Genomic DNA, 19,824 nt, shown 5'->3' with positions numbered 1-19,824 from the left:
AAGAGAGCGTTTGTTTCAATGGCAGAATAGAAGGAGGGGAGGCTGATGTCATCAGCACGCTGCTAGCCCGCTCTGGCTTCACTCCAACGCTTCAAATACATGTCATTACGACTACCGCCTTGCTCTTTCTCACTCTCTGCTCTCGTTCTCCATCCTTTTCTTTGGAGGCTTGTGAAAACGCACACTTCCTGTACCAACACTGATGTGTCACCAGCAACTGCAGTAAAGTCAGAGAGGGAGGGACAAAGAGAGAGACTGGAATCTAGAGGAGGTGTGTGAGACAGTGGTGATGTAAGTATCATTGACTCAAATGCCACGGATGAAAAGCGTATACGGAAGTATACTGAAGGAAGGCATGTCAAATGTCCAATACAGATCATTAAACACCTAAAATCCATTCAAATATTTGAGTACCTACATGGCTCTTATTTGATTAATTTGAGATAATTAGACAATGTTGTGTGCCTTGGAAGCCAGCCTGCGCCTTTAGGAAAAAACCTTCTTTGACAGTTTTTTGCAAAGACTCATTTGTTCAGCTAATTATTAGCTTTTTATCAACTCATGAACCTTCTGCAATTCCCTCACAAGCCCCTAGGGGTTCACAAACCCCCCTGCTTTAGAACATCCTTTCATTCACAAAATGACTAGGGCAGCTGTTGTAAATTTTAGATCCAGACTACGTATTTTCGTTTGTTCCATTCCAAAGTGGAAAGTGTTTGTCTAAAAATACTGCAATTTTCCCCTAGGTTCGAAACGTATACATTACGCAGGCGGGTGAGTGTTTGGAAAAGTCGTACCCCTGCAATTTACATTGACGCACTGACATCCACACACACAGCTGGATTGAGTGATGCTTGACCTATGAGGTAACCGATGCCCTGCTTGCAGAAGAGGGTGCGGCAGTCCTGGTGTATTAATTGAAGAATGAGAGAGCGGTGTTGTGAGATCAGACAGACGGAGCTGACTCACACCCTCATCTGACATAACATGTAAAACAAATAGCTTAAGCTAATCATACTTTTCACAATGATATATGTGGCTGCTTTGTTTATTCACTGCTTTCCAAGCTGGGCGAGGAAACGGATTTTCACAATACACTCACAATGATTTTAGTGCCAGTAAAAATTACACTGTACTATGAATATCACAATGCTGTTAATTAGCTTTTTATAGGACCATTTTAGTCTAATTTAAATTTGATTACATCTCTTGCGTAGAGACAGAAGATTTAATAGTATCTGATTTTAACTTCAGTAGCAAAAAATTGTGAGCCTGGACCACAAAACCAGTCTTAAGTAGCACGGGTATATTTGTAGCGATAGCCAACAATACAATGTATGAGTCAAAATGATCGGTTTTTCTTTTATGCTAAAAATCATTAGGATATTAAGTAAAGATCATGTTCCATTAAGATATTTTGTAAATTTCCTACTGTAAATATATCAAAACTTAATGTTGGATTAGTAATATGCATTGGGCAACTTTAAAGGCAATTTTCTCATTATTTTGATTTTTTGCACCCTCAGATTCCAGATAATCAAAAAGTTGCATCTCGGCCAAATATTGTCCTATCCTAACAAATCATACATCAATGGAAATTGCATTTGTTCAGCTTTCAGATGACGCATAAATCTAAGTTTCCAAAAATTTCCCTTCTGACTGGTTTTGTGGTCCATGGTCACAATTAAGAGTTGACTGATTCATTTTTGTGAATCAGTTCAAAGAATCAACAATTCCTGTGTGTCATCACCTGAAAATGTCTCCATGTTTCATATGTCAAACGTCTCGTGTAATTTTCATACTATTATTCACATGTTTTGGTGCAAAATAAACATAACACTGCTGTTTATTGTTATATTTGTGGATAGAAATAACTGATAAATGATAAATGAAATATCAATCTTCTTTGGGAAAACAGCACGGAGACTATGCATTGATTATTTGTAACTAGACTTTTAGTGATTTTTAAACAAGTCTTCTTACTGTTAAGTACTAAAGTACTAAAATAAAACACAAATTATATTAAATAATATAATAAACACAACATTAAATAAAACTTTCAAATCAAATTTACACTACCAGTCAAAAGTTTTTGAACAGTAAGATTTTTTTTTAAAGAATTCTCTTCTGCTCACCAAGCCTGCATTTATTTGATCCAAAATAAAGCAAAAGCAGTAATATTATGAAATATTTTTACTACTTAAAATATCTGCTTTCTATTTGTATATATTTTTTAAAGTGTAATTTATGCCGAAAACAGCTGAGTAGAATTTTTTCAGGGTTCAGAAACCTGAAATCTTACCAAAAATAGAAATCTTCTGTAACATTATAAATGTTTTTTGAACAGGAAAGCAGAATATTAAAATGATTTCTGAAGGGTGATGTGACTGGAGTAACAATGCTTAAAAAAAAAAAAAAAAAAAAAAAAAACAGCTTTAAAAACACAGGAAATAAATTATATTTTAAAATTTCAAATAGAAAACAGTTATTTTAAATAGTAAAACTATTTACATTTTTCTGTTTTTGCTGTACTTTAAATCAAATAAATGCAGGAATAGATTTCTTAAAAAAAAAAAAAAAACATTAAAAATCTTACTGTTCGAAAACTATGTTTTATAACTCTCAATGGCAGTTTAGTTCAGTTCAAGAATGTCTCCAACAAGAATCAGGTCATCTATAAGCAGAAACTCTGCAACCAGCATTTCCTAGAGCCACTTCTATGATGCGCCATACGGGACAACAGTGGAGGTAAAAAAAAAAACAGCATGAAGAGAGACTGAAACCGATCCCACAGATATGTAAAAAGACATCTTGCGCTTTCGGCACAGTTTCAATCACGATCCAATTATGATACAGCTATACTGAACCGTGCCATCAAATTGTGTAAAGGTAGCTGGTGACACCCAGTTCAAAAAAAAATAACCACCCTCCGTCTCCAAAGCCCTGTCACCTCTAATCACAAAGACATTAGTCCATGACATCATCTGACCAGAGGCCTGAGACAAGATAAAAGAGTGCACACAAACAGATTCCACTGATACCACTCACAATCTCTTTCTCTCCCTCCCCCCACCTCTCTTTCTCTATATCCGTCTCCTTCACCCTCTCTCTCCATCACTTGACTGTCCCTCCCTGCTGGAGTTATGCAAAGCGAGAAGGCAGCATTGTAAACAAACACTGGGTACAAAAGCCCGTATTGTGGAGACTGCAGCGCAGAGTTTCCACTCTCACACTCGCACACAAACATAAACATATGCACATGCACAGACAAACACAGTTATATGCAGTTACGCTCATAGACACGCTGAACAGAGCCGCTCCAATACGCTGGCAGAGTGAATAAAAGATGCCATATAATTAGTAAGAAAGCAAAACGAATTCTGGAAAGGTCAGTTCTCAGTTTTCTGTTTCCACACAATCTTATAGAACTTCAATCTGTGGTGCTGACAGTCAGGTAAAAAAAACTGATCGGAATGTTAGTTTTGAACGCTTCTTGTGAAAGTGACCTCACGGTCTATCTCGTGCACTGATCTGAGAACAGGTGTATGATGACAGAACACGGCAATGCAACAAGAATGTTGCATGACATTAAGTTATAACTCTTTCCAACTAATCCTATCTGTTTTTGTCCCTCTGCACTAACAAAGAAGTGTATATCGTCATTTTGGTGTAAGTTAGGTTTGCGAACTGGCTGTTCCCACATGCACCACACCCAGTAAAATAAGTCAGTCCAGAATCACATGATGGCCAAAGACTGCCATCTCTCTCTCTCAAAAACACAGTTTAGGGTAAACAGTAGGATCCTGCTCAACACGGCAGGAATGCTGCTCTATTGTCAACAGGGTGCGACTGTCACCAAGTACTAAAATACAGCAAAAGCATGCAGAGTCAAAATCAACTCTAGGCGTACTAGACCGGATTCTCAGTAAGATCATAAACATACTAATTCAAAACCAACTCTAGGTTCTGAACCAGATTCTGATCCGGATCAGGTTTTAATCCAGATCAAAATGCATTCAAGCTTTACAGTAACTAAATCAGACTCAATCCAGATCAGAAGCACACAATTAAAACCACAGATTTACAGAATCTAAAGTAAATTCTGATCCAGGTAAGAAAGGCATACCCAAACAAGATTCTGATACAGATAAAATTCCATCCCAGCTTTAAAGTTAACTAAATCAGATTCTAATCCTGACCAGAAACACCCAATTAAAGCAGATTTAGAGAATTTACAGCAAATTCTGATCTAGATCAGAAAGGCAAATCCAAACCAGATACTGATACAGATTAAAATCCATCCCATCTTAACATTAGCTAAATCAGATTCTGATCCAGCTCGTAAGCACACAATAACCATAGATTTACAGAATCTAAAGCAAATTCTGATCCAGATAAGAAAGGAAAATCCAAACCAGATACTGATACAGATTAAAATCCATCCCATCTTAACAGTAGCTAAATCAGATTCTGATCCAGATAAGAAAGGCAAACCCAAACCAGATTCTGATACAGATTAAATTCCACCCCAGCTGTACAGTAGCTAATTTAGATTCTGATCCAGCTTATAAGAACACAACAGCCACAGATTTACAGAATCTAAAGCGATTTCTGATCCAGATAAGGCAAACTCAAACCAGATCCTAATATAGATCAAATTCCATGCCAGCAAACTAAACTAAATCACATTTTAATCCAGATCAGAAGCACACAATTAAAACCATAGATTTACAGAAACAAAAGCAATTATATTCCAGATAAGAAAGGCAAATCTAAACCTTAGCCCAGGTTTACAGCAACTAAATCAGATTCTGATACAGATTAAACTCAATCCCAGCTTTACAGTCACTAAAGCAGATTCTGAAAAATTTACTGTAAAAAAACAGATTTAGATTCAGATCAGAAACACAACTCTTCAAACTCTATCCATAGTCTAATCCAGATCAGATTCTTATACAGACCAAACACCAACCCAGGTTTACAGTAACTAAACCAGATTCTGATCCAAATAAGAAACGCATCAATTCAAACTCTATCCCATCCAGTATCTAATCTACATTATAATCCAGATCAAACCCCATCCCAAGTTTAGTCACCAAATCAGATTCTGATCCAGATGAGAAAGACAAATTCAAACTCAAGCTTACTGCATCTAAATCAGATTGAGATTCAGATCAGAAACACAACAAATCAAACTCTATCCTATACTTATAGTATCTAAACCAGAGTCTAATGCAGATCAGAATTTGATACAGACAAAACCCCATCCCAGGTTTACAGTAACTAAACAAGATTCCAATACAAATAAGAAAAACATCAACTCAAACTCTATCCCATCCCATATATAAACCAGATTCTAATCCAGATCAGAAAGACAAATCGAAACTCAGTCTTTTTGTAGCTAAACCAGATTTAGATTTAGACCAGAAATACAACTTCTCAAACGCTACTCTATACTTACAATATCTAAACCAGATTCTAATAGAGATGAGATTCAGATAGACCAAACCCCATCCCAGGTTTACAGTAACTAAATCAGATTCTGAGCCAAACAAAAAACACATCAACTGAAACTCTATCCTATCTAGTATCTAAACCAAATGCTAATGCAAACCAAACCCCATCCTAAGTTTATAGTCACTAAATCAGATTCTGCTCTAGATCAGAAACACATTCAACTAAACCAGATTCTGATACAGAAAAATCCATCAAAGTTGTACAGTAACTACAACATATGTTTTTGATCTGGATCAGAATATCAACTCAAACCCAAGCCTAGACAGCATCTAAACCGGATTCTGATCCAGATCAGCACATTCATCCTCATTCAAATCTATTGCAGAAACCGGATGAGAAGATAAAACAGGCGCCCTGTTCAAAGATCGACTGCTGATGTTTCAGAAAAAGACAGACTGTAAGTGCTTTTGGACAGAGAGCAGGCATACACTGACAGACAGATGGTCTGTGAAGGCCTTTCAATCCCATGAGGCCACAGTGAGAGTGCATTTCCTGTACTGTGCATTATAGCACCCAGCATTGGGAAAAGAAGAGCCAAAAAAGGAATAAGGCAAATAGAGGGTAAATGATGAAAAGGGAAAGAAAGAGGAGAAGGCTAGGGAGAAAGAAAGACAGATCAATACGAACAGTAATTCTATCTGAGGTTGTACTATTTCCTGAAGTTTTTAGCAGACAAAGCAAAGCAGGTTCCCTTGTGTGAAACTGCATCTCCCATGATGCAAAGTCCAGACAACAGCTGTGCAGAAAAGCTATGGCGCAAACTTGAACCTACTGCTTTCTAATAAATGTCTGAGACATTTCCTTGTTAAACATCTTAACAAGTTTATGTTGGGTTACCAGAGGTAAGACGATTCCCTGTAAAAAATAAAAAGCAGTGCAATTCCTGTAGGGAACCATCCAAGGTTTAGATGTTTAAATCAAAGTTCAACTTACATGTAATGCCGTCTATGAATATAAATTGTGTAATTAAATGTTTATGAATTGTAAGGTGTCCATTTAAGTAATGTACCTAGACAGCAGACACCAAATTGAATTTTACACAAATAAAAAAATAAGGCTGTGTACAGAGACACAGTCAATGGTATACATGGTTTGTACAGCTGAAAAAAATAGTTTTCTCTGGTCAAAACATCCATGTACGTCCACAGAACTGTAAAACAAACTGTGAGAAATTTCAGCAGTTACATTACCAAAACTAATTTGCCCACAAGGCTAAATTGTTTCCAGTAATGTTGGAAACCAAGTGTTGATGAATTAGCATGAACCCATGGTGTTCAGAACTCTGTCCCACACTGAAACATTTCAGCTGAATCACAACACCGAATCAGCAGCAGTGCAAGCTAGAGACCGCAGGACACTGCACACCTTGCCAGGAACAAGCGCACCTGTCAGCACCAAAGCAACAAACACACACTCTGCAGAGAGAGACATTATTGCAAAGTGGTGAAACCCAGTGTGCTGAAGAGAAACAGAGAGAGCGACAGTGGGCCTAACATTTTCACTGATCGCACCTCTGAGTCAGCAGAGACACTCACACACATCAGCACCAGATCTCCATCCCAAAAACTGACAAAACGCATCTAAATACAGTACGTTGAGTCAAGATACAGAGAAAGAGGGAATGAAGGAAACAAAGAAACAAAGCAGACAAACGAGAAATGCAAGAAAAAACAAATTTAAATATAGAAGTATGGAACGGATGGAAATAAAAGGACAGCCGAACGAAAAAGCGCGAATGAGCGAAAGGAATCAAGAGAAAGAGAAAGCAAACCAAAACGTGCAAATGACAAAAAAAAAAATAAAAAATTAATCAAGTTTTCATTGTTGAACAAAAGAAACCCTGCAAAAGCGAGTGATGGGGAAAAAGCAAATGAAGGGTGTGGAAAAGTGTACAAACAAATTTGAGCAAAAGAGTGGGAACTACAGGGAATTAAACCAAAACAAAAAGGGTGAATGAACAAAACAGAGCAAAAGACAAACAAAATGTGACAAAAATTGAGGGGGCAAGTAAAACAAAAAGAAATTAATAAATAAACAATTAAAAAGGAAAGTAAAACATGAAAAGGAATAAGAAAAAACAAAAAAGCAGCAATGAATTAAAATAAAAGCAAAGGAACAAATGAAGCAGACAAAACAGAAATGAAAGAAAGAACGAGAAACTGAAAGAAAGTAGTATGAACAAATGCAAGAACAACTGAAAGGGTAAAAGAGGAAAAACAACAAGTGAGACAAAATGGAAGGGACTGACGGAAAGAACGAAAGAATTATGAATGAGTAAAAGTAAAACAAGAAAATGAAAACAAAAAGGCAGGAATAAATAAACAAACAAAAGCTGGGCAAATAAGCAAATAGAAAAGCGAACAAACAAATGTGAGCAAAACAAGAGAATAAACTGAAACAAAAGGACAGCCGAATAAAAGAGAGCAGATGAACGAAAGGAACTGAAACGGCCTGTTCACCTGGTCACTTCACCTGTTTTCTCCGATCCGATAGCTATCAGATCGTGAAAGACCAGATGTAAATGCCCACCACTTCAGGAAGTGATCAGGGTCGCATTCCAGATGAAACTTGACAAGTGTAAATGGATCTGGTTGTTGAAACAACATGTGCAAATTTTACTCCTTCCAAAACCATTAAAATAATAAATGTTTGACAGCATTTTATAAGCTACATGATATGTTATAGTAAGATATGGCACAGCTAATGCAAAATGCATCACCGTGGATGAGTAGCTGAATATCTTTTCAGCAAGTCGACGTGCAAATTGCCATAAATGAAACTGAAAGTAAGACGCAGTAGCGTATTATTTACCACCATGCATCCTAGGTGTATATGACTTCCTTTCAAACGAATGCAGTCGGAGTTATATTAACCCTTGTGCATCGATAAGAAAAAGTTACACATAACAGTGTCAAAAAATAACAGTGTCAAAAAACTGTCATTCAAAAAAAAAAAAAAAAGACTTACGTTTGGTCTCATTTTAAAGAAGACCCATGGCAGATTACTGATGATATAGAAAAAGTTTAAAAAGTGAAATAAAAAAAAAAGTTAGTGGTTTAAGTTTATGAAATGTTTTTATATAAAGCATATTTTATATTTTATATAAAACATATATTTTATGAAACATGTTGAACTCTAAACCTGCTAGAAAAAGCAAAGCCATAAATCTAAATAAGCTGTGTTCCAAATTTGAGGTTGATATCTTAAAAAATTAGCTTTCAGTAAGATTTTGTTTGGGCGCAGTGTCAGATTTTCCCCTTACATCCATACCAACACACCCACACAATTATAGCTGCATTATTTATCCAATCGGCTCTATAATTTGCAAAAGCAGAAAACAGGAATAAAGTGAGTATTTGCTTTATTGGCCAAACCTGAAAAAAAGAATGAAAGTCTATTAACAAAAATTGCATCATTTTACAGTTGAATGGCACTGTGATTAAAAATAGCAGTTTTAATGGATTTCCATGGAGACATTTTTGTCCAAAATGTGCTGAGTGTTACACTTTTTTTGTACCTAGTGCAAAATAAATTTATTAAAAGGAAATGGGGGTGAAATAGTAAAATTACAATAAAAATGCAAATGTGCCAAAATGTATGCAGCTGGCAATAACACAGGTGAAATGATCACAAAAAAACAAGACTAAAAAGGACAAAAATGTCCAAAAGGGACAAGGGTTAAAATTTATCCTGGCACTCTCAAGCTTTAGAATGGCATAGACGGGTGTTTCTCTTCATCAGTCCAAAACAAGTCCAATAATGTGCCTCCATCCGTAATAAAAAGTGCCTCACACGGCTCCGAGGGGGTCAATAAAGGCCTCCTGTAGCGAATCGATGCATTTTTGAAAGAAAAAGATCCATATTTAAAATCTAAGAATCACTTTAATCTAGCTTGCGCTAACAGTTGTACACGGAACTTGCTTCTTTGACAAGGGGTGTGGCAGTACAAAATGCGATGAAAAATAGGTGTGTGTGGGGGGGGGGTGGAGTAAAACAAAAAATTAATGAATGAATAAACAATTAAAAGGGAAAGTAAAACATGCCGAGGAATGAGAAAATGAAAAAAAAAAAAAAAAAAAAAAAGCAACAATGAACCTAACCCTAACCCTAACAAACAATAGCAAAGGAACAAATGAATAAAAGGGAATGCAAGAGTGAAAGAAAAAATAAATTCAAGAGATAAATACAATCCATTGCTGATTAACTATTTATCTATTCAACTACAGTGTTCAGATTCATGAACAGTGTACATGTCTGATCTTAACTTGCTTTTCTGCTCATCCAGTCCTGATTATGAATCACGTGTTGCCTGAAAGAAAACACCACATGCACAAGCACTCATTTTTCCAAGATAAACTTCCATTGCAGTTTAATGAAGTGAAGTCTGATCACATGACTGCTGTAACAGACAGAGAAAAAGAGAGAGAGAGGGTGTGGCTGGAGAGCTACTGTGTCTGTTTGACTCTGTGATCACTGATGCCCTTGAGGGGACCAATATTAGACACATAACATGCTGCACAGTCGCCATATCCTTCCTCCTTCTGCATACAGCTCATTTGCACGCAGCAACGTCCAGAGCAGAACCACAATAAACAGAAGCACCATCGAAACACCAATAATATCAGCAACAGCAGCAGCAACAGAGATCATCAGTTATGTAACGCAGCGAAGAGGGCAGGTCTGTGTGATTGTGTCTGTAAAGCTGCCTTCCAGCTGAAGAAACAGGTTGAGCTGGGGATGGGCACTACCCAACCACACAGAAAAATGCTCCTGCCAAACCAAAGAAAAATAAATGGCAACGCTGACTCATTCAACATCCATTCAGAAGCAAATCAAAGCGATTAATGAGAAAATGCCCCTAGGGCTGAGTATCGAGGTCGATACATTTTAGGCACCTACCGAAATGCCTTGATACCATCGAATATCGAAAAACCTCTTGTTGTTTGGTACCAAACTTCGATACCTAAGTGGTTAATCTCGTCAATGTCAGTGTGCCAATAAGCCTACAGAACTAGGTGTCTTCATCTAGAAACGGTGCCGCGCAGATCGGCAGCTTTCACACTAAACGTGGAATGCACGGCCCTTCAGAGGGCAGCGGTAAAAGTTCAACTGATTTGAACTTTGAGCGCGGTTTGCGGCCTGCTCTTTGGTTGACCCAGCAACAAACCGTCCTCACACGGCACATCCATGAGAGCGATCCGAAAGCATACAAAGCAGTCTGCTCTTTATAGCGCTCTTAGTCCTGCGCAGAGCCGCGACAAAGTCAAACCCACCTGCTAGTTTACACCTGCTAGTTTAAAACAATCCTCATCCATACTGGTATTTCAGAAAAGATATCTGTCCATACTACACAACTGAAAGTGTGCGTTATGTGATCATTCATGGACATTGTAGCATGATGCTACATAAGACAATAAACAAGATTTATATTTCGCTTCTACTCAAAACTCATTTTAAACCACCAGCAATGTTGTTGAAATATGTTATGTCCTCTGAGTCAGAACAGCAATAGCAGAAGAGAGAAGCCATATAACGTTATACATACCGGAAGACAGTGCTGGAAAGTGTGAGTGCTTGTCAGAAAATTAGTGTAAAATGAATAGTAATTATGATTCTGTCTGAGGTATGCATTTTAAAATGAACATGCACTAGCGTAAATGTAGCATAACAGATGTGTAAACTGAAAATTTTTTGAGCTTTATTAATTATTTTCACTGATTTATTATGTGTGGATATATTTTGTTCCTTTGCGCAGTGGCTCAGGAGTCTATGAATCTGTATAAAAGTAAATAAGCTGAAAAAAAATAATTTAGAGAATGTAATTTTGTTAAAATTGATTTCATAAAATTGGTATTAGAGCTTCATGGTTTAACTACGGGCTAAAATCTATTACTAGTTACAAAGGGGAAAAAAACAAACAAAACCCCCCCCAAAAAATAAATAAATAAGTTATTCGCACAATAATTAAAACAACAAGATAAATTTGAGAGACTTTAGAAAGGTTTATCCTGTCTAAATAGATTGCGGTGTAGTGATTGTATTATAGTGACTGTTTGTTAAAAAACAAATTCAATAAAATTGTTAGTGAAAGTAATCAAGCACCATTTCATTACGAATTGTCGAGACTTTGCGCTGTGTAGAGAACTTGAAAGCATTCTCAATTATCAAAACAGCTCATCCTGACAGTGAGTGATTAAATGCTGTTGTCATCTTTAAACTGCAACTACTCGTGTGCGTGTGTGTGCACGCAGATGCCTGTCAATCAATGCAGTGCCACAGAAAGAGTGTATTATAAATAAAACAAAAATAAATAAATACTGTTAAACATAAAATTTAATCTTAAAATAGCTTCAAAATGAAACTTCAAATTCTATATGGAACTCAATTATACTGAAAAATAAGCAGCTAATTCTTGGTAACTAGTATTTGAAATGTAAAAAATTTCAAATCACTTTAATATTTGTAATTTTTAAATTTTTAACCACTTTTGCAAACAATGTATATCATATCGAAAGTTTAGGGTCAGTATGTTTTTTTTTTTCTTTTTTGAAATAAATTAATTTTTAGGGCCTTATGAAATCAGTTTTATTATTTATTTATTTTCAAATTCCATTTTTTCCCCCTTTTTTTCTGGATTCAGTTTTTTTCCCATTAAAATTTTTCTAGACTCTGTTTTAATGGTTAAATTAAAAATATGAATCAAAAAGCATGTTTACTGAATTGAAGTCATGAAACTTACACAGTTTAACTGCAATTTAGTACAAGTTTAACAAAAATTAAATTTTAAGACTATGAAATATATTTTTTTCCACCTTCAAATTCAGTTTTATTTAAAAAAAAAAAAAAAAATTCTGTGTTCCATTAATTTTCTGGTTTAAATTTTAACGGTTTCATTACATTTTAATAATCAAAAACATCTTTAATTAATTGATTTTATTAAAAAATACATTTCTTACTTATTTACTTACTTTATTTTCATTTTTCTGGTAAATGTTCCTTAATAAATAATGTTTTAACAATAATTTTATTAGTAGTAGTACTAGTACTGTAACTACATGAACTAATATATTTCTGTCAAAATTTCTTCAAATTAAACTGAACTTTTATTTTGATGGGTTGCTGTGAAGACCTATAAGTTTTTGTTTATGACATGATGATAGTTTTTCTCAAAATAAACTGTAAAAATCTCATGAAATGACTCTCAGAGCAGTTAATAAATTATGTACTCACATATACATGCTCATATAAATGAACTCCTAAGGCAGCAGAGGCTCAAAACACTTTGAGCATCACGTGTGCTTCAGTATGTGTGTAATAAATGAAACCACGCATCTATTTGCAGATAGGGCTCTATATTTTGTAACAGTAAAATATTTGTAATGTTACATAATAGTCCTGTCAAACGTTTCATCCAAAAAAGCATCCAAAATAGTTTTCGTTTACATAATATATGTGTGTGCACTATGTATATTTAAATACACACAATGCATGTATATATTTAATTAAAATATGTTGTTTATATATTAAAAATATTTATATATAATTTCAATTATGTGAACATAACTATGTAAACGTTAATATTTTCAAAATATATACTGTATGTGTATTTATATATACATAATACATTTACACAGTACTCAACATATTGTGCAAAGAAAAACTTTTATTTTGGATGCGATTAATCGCGATTAATCAAATATTTCCAATTCAAATAAACCCTGTTCTTTTGAACTTTCAGTAAACAGCACAACCGGCTTATGAGAATTAAGCTTTGCCATCACAGGACATTTGAAAATATATTAAAACAGAAAACAGTTGTAATAATATTTAACATTTTTACTGCATTTTCAAGCAAAAGCAGCCTTTGTAAGATTTAGAGACTGCCCAAACTGTTGGATACACTTATTTCTGCAATTGTTTAATGGGGAGATCAGATTAACCAAAATATTAATTCAACAGATTAAGTCATACTGACTTACAATACCTGAATATATCTACTTGAATAACAGTGACTAGTGTGAAGCATTTAAACACAGTTGGGAACATGAGCATGTCCTGGCAGGTACATTTAAAACCCAAATCCTCACCTGAACACTCAAGACTCATCAATTTGGGAAGAGCGAGGTGTGGTTTGGTTGCAATGTAAACACCTACAAACACACACACACACACACACACACACACACAGATACTGACTAGTACCCACATATTCATTTTATCAGCACACACTGAGAGAAGCACAGGCTTCAACCTTCGAAGAATACAGAAAAAACCTTTCTTGGTCCAGTTTGAACTGGTGTTTTCCATCATATTTGAATGCGTGGTGGTCGATTTGCATTTTGAATGCAGAGTCACATGCAGTGATGCAACATCACACTCCCCACACTGTTTTCCCGTAACCAAGGAGCTGACATACCAAGAAGAGTGGTCGTAGCTGGACCAACCATGAATGACACACAAAGATCCTCATTTATCCCCACATGGCCCTGTCGGGGAGATGTGTTGCTGGAGCTTCAATACATTTATGGTGTCAAAAAGATTCATCTGCTTTCAGCAGCCAAGTTATGAGTGTGTCAACAAACACTGTATTCCCTGATTAAATGCAGAGCCGCATGATAACCTAACAATCAGTCTCTCTTCACAAAAGACTTCCTTAACTTTCTTACAGGCACCTGGGGTCAACCTTGATTTTTTGTTGTTTTTAAGTACGTCGGCCTACATAACACCAACTCAAAATGAAACAACATTCGCAATTACATTTCATAATCTGACAGATTTAGAATTTAAACTGGACATGTGATGGGAAAAATTTAGGGTGTAACTTTATCCTTTGGATGAAGGGATCATGTAAAGTGGTCTATATGTGACGCATGGTGGTTAGTGGAAAGAGATTCAGTGGGAATATGCACCAATAAAGTATTCATAACAAAACTGGGAACTTTAAAGGGGACCTATCATGCAAAAATCACTTTTATAAGGTGTTTGAACACAGTTGTGTGGCCAGAGTGTGTGAAAACAACCAGTCTCCCCATCTGTGCAATTCATAAACGCGCATTTATTATGCACAGTACAATCAGATTACTGACTTTTAAACTGATTCCGGTTCGAACATATAAGGCTCAACACCGCTACTGAGAGTTTTTGACATTTTCAGTGCTTGAGATTGTCCTGTTTTGCTTTCGCTGGCTCTTGAAGCTCCACCCTCTTCCTGAAAGGGGGCGGGAGCACCAGCTCATTTGCATTTAAAGGGACAAACACAGAAACGGCGCGGCAATTTAAACAAGCTATAAAAATTATTTGTTGAGTATTTTGAGCTAAAACTTTACATACACACTCTGGGGATTTCAGAGGCTTATTAGATATCTTGTGAAAAGAGGCATAATAGGTCCCCTTTAAGAGCCAGTTTTCTCTGGTTAGGTCACTTTTAACTTTGAACAGTAGCAAGTGTTAAAACCTCTCGCATATGCTGTCATAGGTTATAAATAGTTACGCTAACAATAACTCACTTTCACAAATACATCATTGTAATCATGTTTCAAAATGATACCAACCTTCAGTACCAATAAAGTCAGAGTGATTAGATTATTTCACCCACAAAATCTAAATACTTCTTCCTTTGATGCAAAAATAAAAGAAGGTCAGAAAGAATGGGAGACAAAGTTTATGTAACGCATGTATTGTAATGTTTACAACAACTCTCTTATATTTGATCAATTCTCACTGACGACCTGCTTAAAGACTTTGCAAGCAGTTCAGTTACACTAAGTATTTGCTTGTTCCCTCTTGTCTGCGATTTATCTTGTATCACAGCCAAACTATAAACAAAAAACGGTGCAAACACACACCTTGAGCACACACCTCCTAATCAAACAGTCCTCTTTGCACCACAGTTAAAATCATGTTTAAATAACTATCCCTTCCTCCTTTCCTTACGGTACCTTTAGCACGGTATCGTTGAAGACGGACAGCCGGCCGGCTGTTCGGACTGGATCCATCTTGCTCCTCTTCGTTGGCCTGTGAAACCAGCCTCTTCATCCTCAGCAAGCGAGGACCGGTCTCCCGCGGCCATACTCCCCCCGCGTCCGTCGCCGGAATCCCGCCGTCCCCGGAGATGACCGTGGGAACGAGGCTCTTGAGGAATTCCATGTTTGCACTGTGACACTTTCACTCCAGGCGCCTGTGCGGGCGCACAGTGACGGCCCTGCCACCCACCATCACCTCTGAGCAATCAGGCCGTCTGTGACCGGACAGACGACCGCAGAACGGCTCCTCCACCCAAGGAAAACCACAGCTTGTCAAACTTGGACTTCACCACAGGTTCCTCTTTGTCGTGTCAGTTGAAACAGCGCTACAAGCACCCAGACGAAGTGGATACGATCTCTTGTTGCAATGCAGGAGCTGTCGACGGTAGATCCAAGATGACAAACGTTGGAATGAGGTACAAGCGAGCACCTGTAGATCCAGCCGCTGTGTTCCTCCACCTGCCCGTATTCCACATGCCACAGGCCAGCTGTGAGCACTTTGCAAAGCGTAAGCTAAAGTTCACTTGAGCTTTCACACAGCGAGACCAACCTTACTACCTGTCTGTTCATGCAGGATGGACTGAACACTTTGATGTGGTGATTTGACAACAGTAGGTGGAGCCTTTCAGCTCAAGTGCGTTATCTGGGCGGAGCAAGGACGTGTCCAACGGGAGATAATGTACGCCTGGGAGAGCGTCCAATCAAAACACAGCTGTTACCAACCACGCCCAGACGTTTCTCCTTTCTAAAAGAAGGGAGGGAGGGAGGAAGACTCATCCGTCTGTGATGTCTAGTGAGTGCATAACAAAAAGTAAGAAGGCGTGGCGTCTTTAGCGTGCTGCTGTGCTCTGATAAGTTTTATCAGGTTTAAAAGTAGAGCTGCTTCTCACATTGCCCTCTTACGTTTCCCTTCACACATACATAATTCTATCTGTAAATTCCCTTACATATTTTCCTTTCACTGGGGGAAATAAAAGGATAAAAAATAGCTCTGAAGGCATGCTGTCAAAGTGTCTCACGCCCACACACACACTGATGGTTTCACTTCCAGTTTGCAACAGGGCAGTGGGTGAACAAGTTTATGTGGCATGTTTGATCTGCTGAAACACGCGAGTCAAACTTTGCTCTGGTAGAAACACAAACATACTCGCATAAAGACTGTCTGGACAAATAAAAAGTATTTGTGACCCTGGACCACAAAACCAGTCTTAAGTAGCATGGGTATATTTTCAGCAAAGGCCAACAATGATTGTATGGGTCAAAGTTATCGATTTTTCTTTTGCCAAAAATCATTAGGATATTAAGTAAAGATCATGTTCCATGAAGATATTTTGTAAATTTTCTACCATAAATATATCAAACTTATTTTTTGATTAGTAATATGTATTGCTAAGAACTTAATTTGGACAACTTTAAAGGTGATTTCCTCAATATTTTGATTTTTTTACACTCTTAGATTCTAGTTTTTGTTTTTTTAATAGTATTATCTTGGCCAAATATTATCTTATTCTAAGAAACCATACATTAATGGAAAGCTTATTTATCTCAATAAATAACCTCAGTTAAAAAAAATTGAGCCTTATGAATGGTTTTGTGGTCCAGGGTCACATTTATGTGGCAAATTTATACAGCGGTGCAAGAGAAATATTTGAGTTTTCAAGTTGGCTGGGCAAATGCGAGGTGTCCTGAGGTAAATCAATGGTAATGTTCGTGTTGGGAAGCGTTTTGCATATGGCAGGCCTTTCTGCTGACTCACTGTAACATATTTAAATGAGCAGACTGCTTTCGCTGACAATGGACATTGTAATAATGACACTAACTCATACTATCCGAACCTCCATTCAATATTCTAAACTGACTCTTTGGAAGAGCATGGAGTTATGGAGGATTCCTAACATGAAAAATAACGATAGTTTGAATAACATTTACAATTACAACCTTTTGAAAAGCAGTGGTATCAAATAGGGGTGGGCTTTATGACCAAAATCTTATTTTACAATATTTGAATTTTATTTCACAGTAACAGTATATCACACAATATAGTTATTTTTGCTTTAAGTAAGGTCTTTATGATATAATTGTTTTGATACCATAGAAATTTCATAATTCCTGTCACCACTGTCAATATCAGAAAACTAATACCAGCCTGTGTCAAAAAAAAAATCATTTTGATTTAAAGGTCAGAAGCTATAGCTTACATGAAAAAGGGAAAAAAAAAAAAAAAAAAAGACACCTGTATATTAAATACTTTTATATATACAGATTTATTCAATGATTTGCTGCTATATTTTGTTAAAACCAATTAAATTATAAAATAACTACATAATCAATCGCTGCATATATGGGTCAAAGACGAAAAAGGGTTTAAGCATAAAAACAATAAGTGTAATACTGCTTTAAATTGTTTTTCCAAAAAAAAAAAAAAAAAAAAAAAAAAATAACACTTTCTGTTAAATTTAACTGCATTTTTGTTTTTGTATTTTTGAGCAAAAAAAATTTATATCATACGTTTTCCCCAAATTTTCAGAAGTCACCCACTGAAATGTCATTCAGTGTAACAATCTTGTCAGGCATCTTTACAACAAAAATCAATTTATGACATTAAAAGACAAATTATTTTCCCCCTAAATATGTAATTCTACATTTTTAAAATTTGCCACTATCTGGGGGTTTGCCCATTTGTCAGTAAGAATGTTTTACTCATTTAAAACACAATAAAATTGAATATGCTCCCTTATTCTTTTATATATTTTAATATGTACAAGTCAGAATAGGCATATGGTTTGAATTTTTACATAAATATTGTGTTACACTGAAAGACAATGTAACATTATTTCAACCAAATTTTGAAATAATTAGTAATAATAATAATAATAATAAGTCCAAAACCTTATTTGAAAACTTAAAAGTAGACATTTTACTCACATTTAATGTGACAAAAAAAGATCACTTTTGTAAATTTCTTTTGATGTGGACATCTTAGCTTAGAATAATTTGCTTTAAATTTCCACACAGGAGAGATTTGGTGTTGTTCAAACTTTTGAACTAATTTTTACATTTTTTAAAAGCTCTTCTGAAGAGTCAGTATTATGAATGAAGGACAAATCGGACCTAGTTAAGAGCCTCTCAAAATACAAACTTCCACAGCACCACCAGGAGGTAAGACAGGAGCTCCAGAAAAAGGAAATGACCTCAACACGATACAGAAGTTCTCTGTTTCTACTGTTGCCTGATATAACCTCGTTCGTTCACAAGACTCATATCTCACACAGAATGACAGAACAGAAAAATGTGTGCAAATGATTCACAGGAAATGCTCACACCCTTAAGCTCCGTGTGAAAATGTCAGGCAAGCCATGTAATCTTTCAGTTCCTTAATGTGTGAGCAGACAAAACATATGCACATAGATTGTTATTAGTATCTTAAAATAATCTCCTAATGTCTTCTTATGTTAGTGTTACCAAAGTGATACCCATTTTGGCAAAAAGGCCCTTTGATATTTAGTGACCAACAAATTAATAGTGTTACATAAGCTTTAAGCAACATGAGAATGAGAAGAATAAGCTCAGACCGAGCCAAGTGTGTGCATGTGTGTCCATCGCTCAAATCTCTTTACAAGTCTGCCCTCTAGGGGTGGCCAAAAGCAATGGCCAGCAGACCTCAGGACAAGGTGAAACAAACATGCATTTTTTTCATACAAATGCCATGTAATAGCATGTATATCATTTTGTGATAAAGAGAACAAAGTAGCTAAGAGATATTGTATTATATTATATTATATTATATTATATTACATTATATTATATTACATTATATTATATTACATTATATTATATTACATAGTTTCACACAGTAGACAAACAAAATAAACCAATAATAGAATTAAAGAAAATGAGAAAATACCTAATTTGGTCAGCTGTAAGCAGCACAGGCTAGACGATAGGACATAAACCAATCAGATGAGACATATCTTTTCCTCGTCAGTGACACATGAATCAGGGATTTTTCTGAAAAGTTATTAACTCACTCTTTACCTCACAACACACCTCTGTCGCAGACACGCGAACACAAAACTTCTCATATCGCATGATGGAACATCCTGCCAACTTTGATGATGACACAATACAAAGCAGGACCTTTGACCATGACATCAACTACACTCAAAGTACTGTTTGCAAGAGAAACCATGTCAAAGGTCTGTGTGTACATTAAAAAAGTTACATAAAAACAAGTTCAGACAGAGTGGCTTACATTTATAGTAATGATACAGTCTCAGATGGCACG

At 36.1% G+C, this 19,824-nt stretch overlaps 1 protein-coding gene across 5 annotated transcripts in view; it reads right to left on the bottom strand.

The window, feature by feature from the left end:
* Positions 1 to 19,824, bottom strand: part of fryl (furry homolog, like) — a 112,806-nt gene that overhangs the window by 73,693 nt on the left and 19,289 nt on the right. For 3 of the 5 annotated variants that reach the window (XM_051138232.1, XM_051138233.1, XM_051138235.1), the window contains exon 1: positions 15,456 to 16,136. The exons of 1 other annotated variant lie outside the window; for it this stretch is intronic. In XM_051138232.1, the coding sequence (XP_050994189.1) occupies positions 15,456 to 15,663 (208 nt within the window). In that variant the 5' untranslated portion in view covers positions 15,664 to 16,136. Of the gene's footprint in view, positions 1 to 15,455; positions 16,138 to 19,824 lie in introns of those variants that run through there. One more of the 5 variants, XM_051138234.1, reaches the window with a different exon arrangement.

Source organism: Labeo rohita, chromosome 20, assembly GCF_022985175.1.
Source record: "Labeo rohita strain BAU-BD-2019 chromosome 20, IGBB_LRoh.1.0, whole genome shotgun sequence".
Classification (NCBI taxonomy): domain Eukaryota; kingdom Metazoa; phylum Chordata; class Actinopteri; order Cypriniformes; family Cyprinidae; genus Labeo; species Labeo rohita.
The sequence above is the reverse complement of the archived record's forward strand: the minus strand, read 5'-3'. Positions and strand labels throughout refer to the sequence as shown.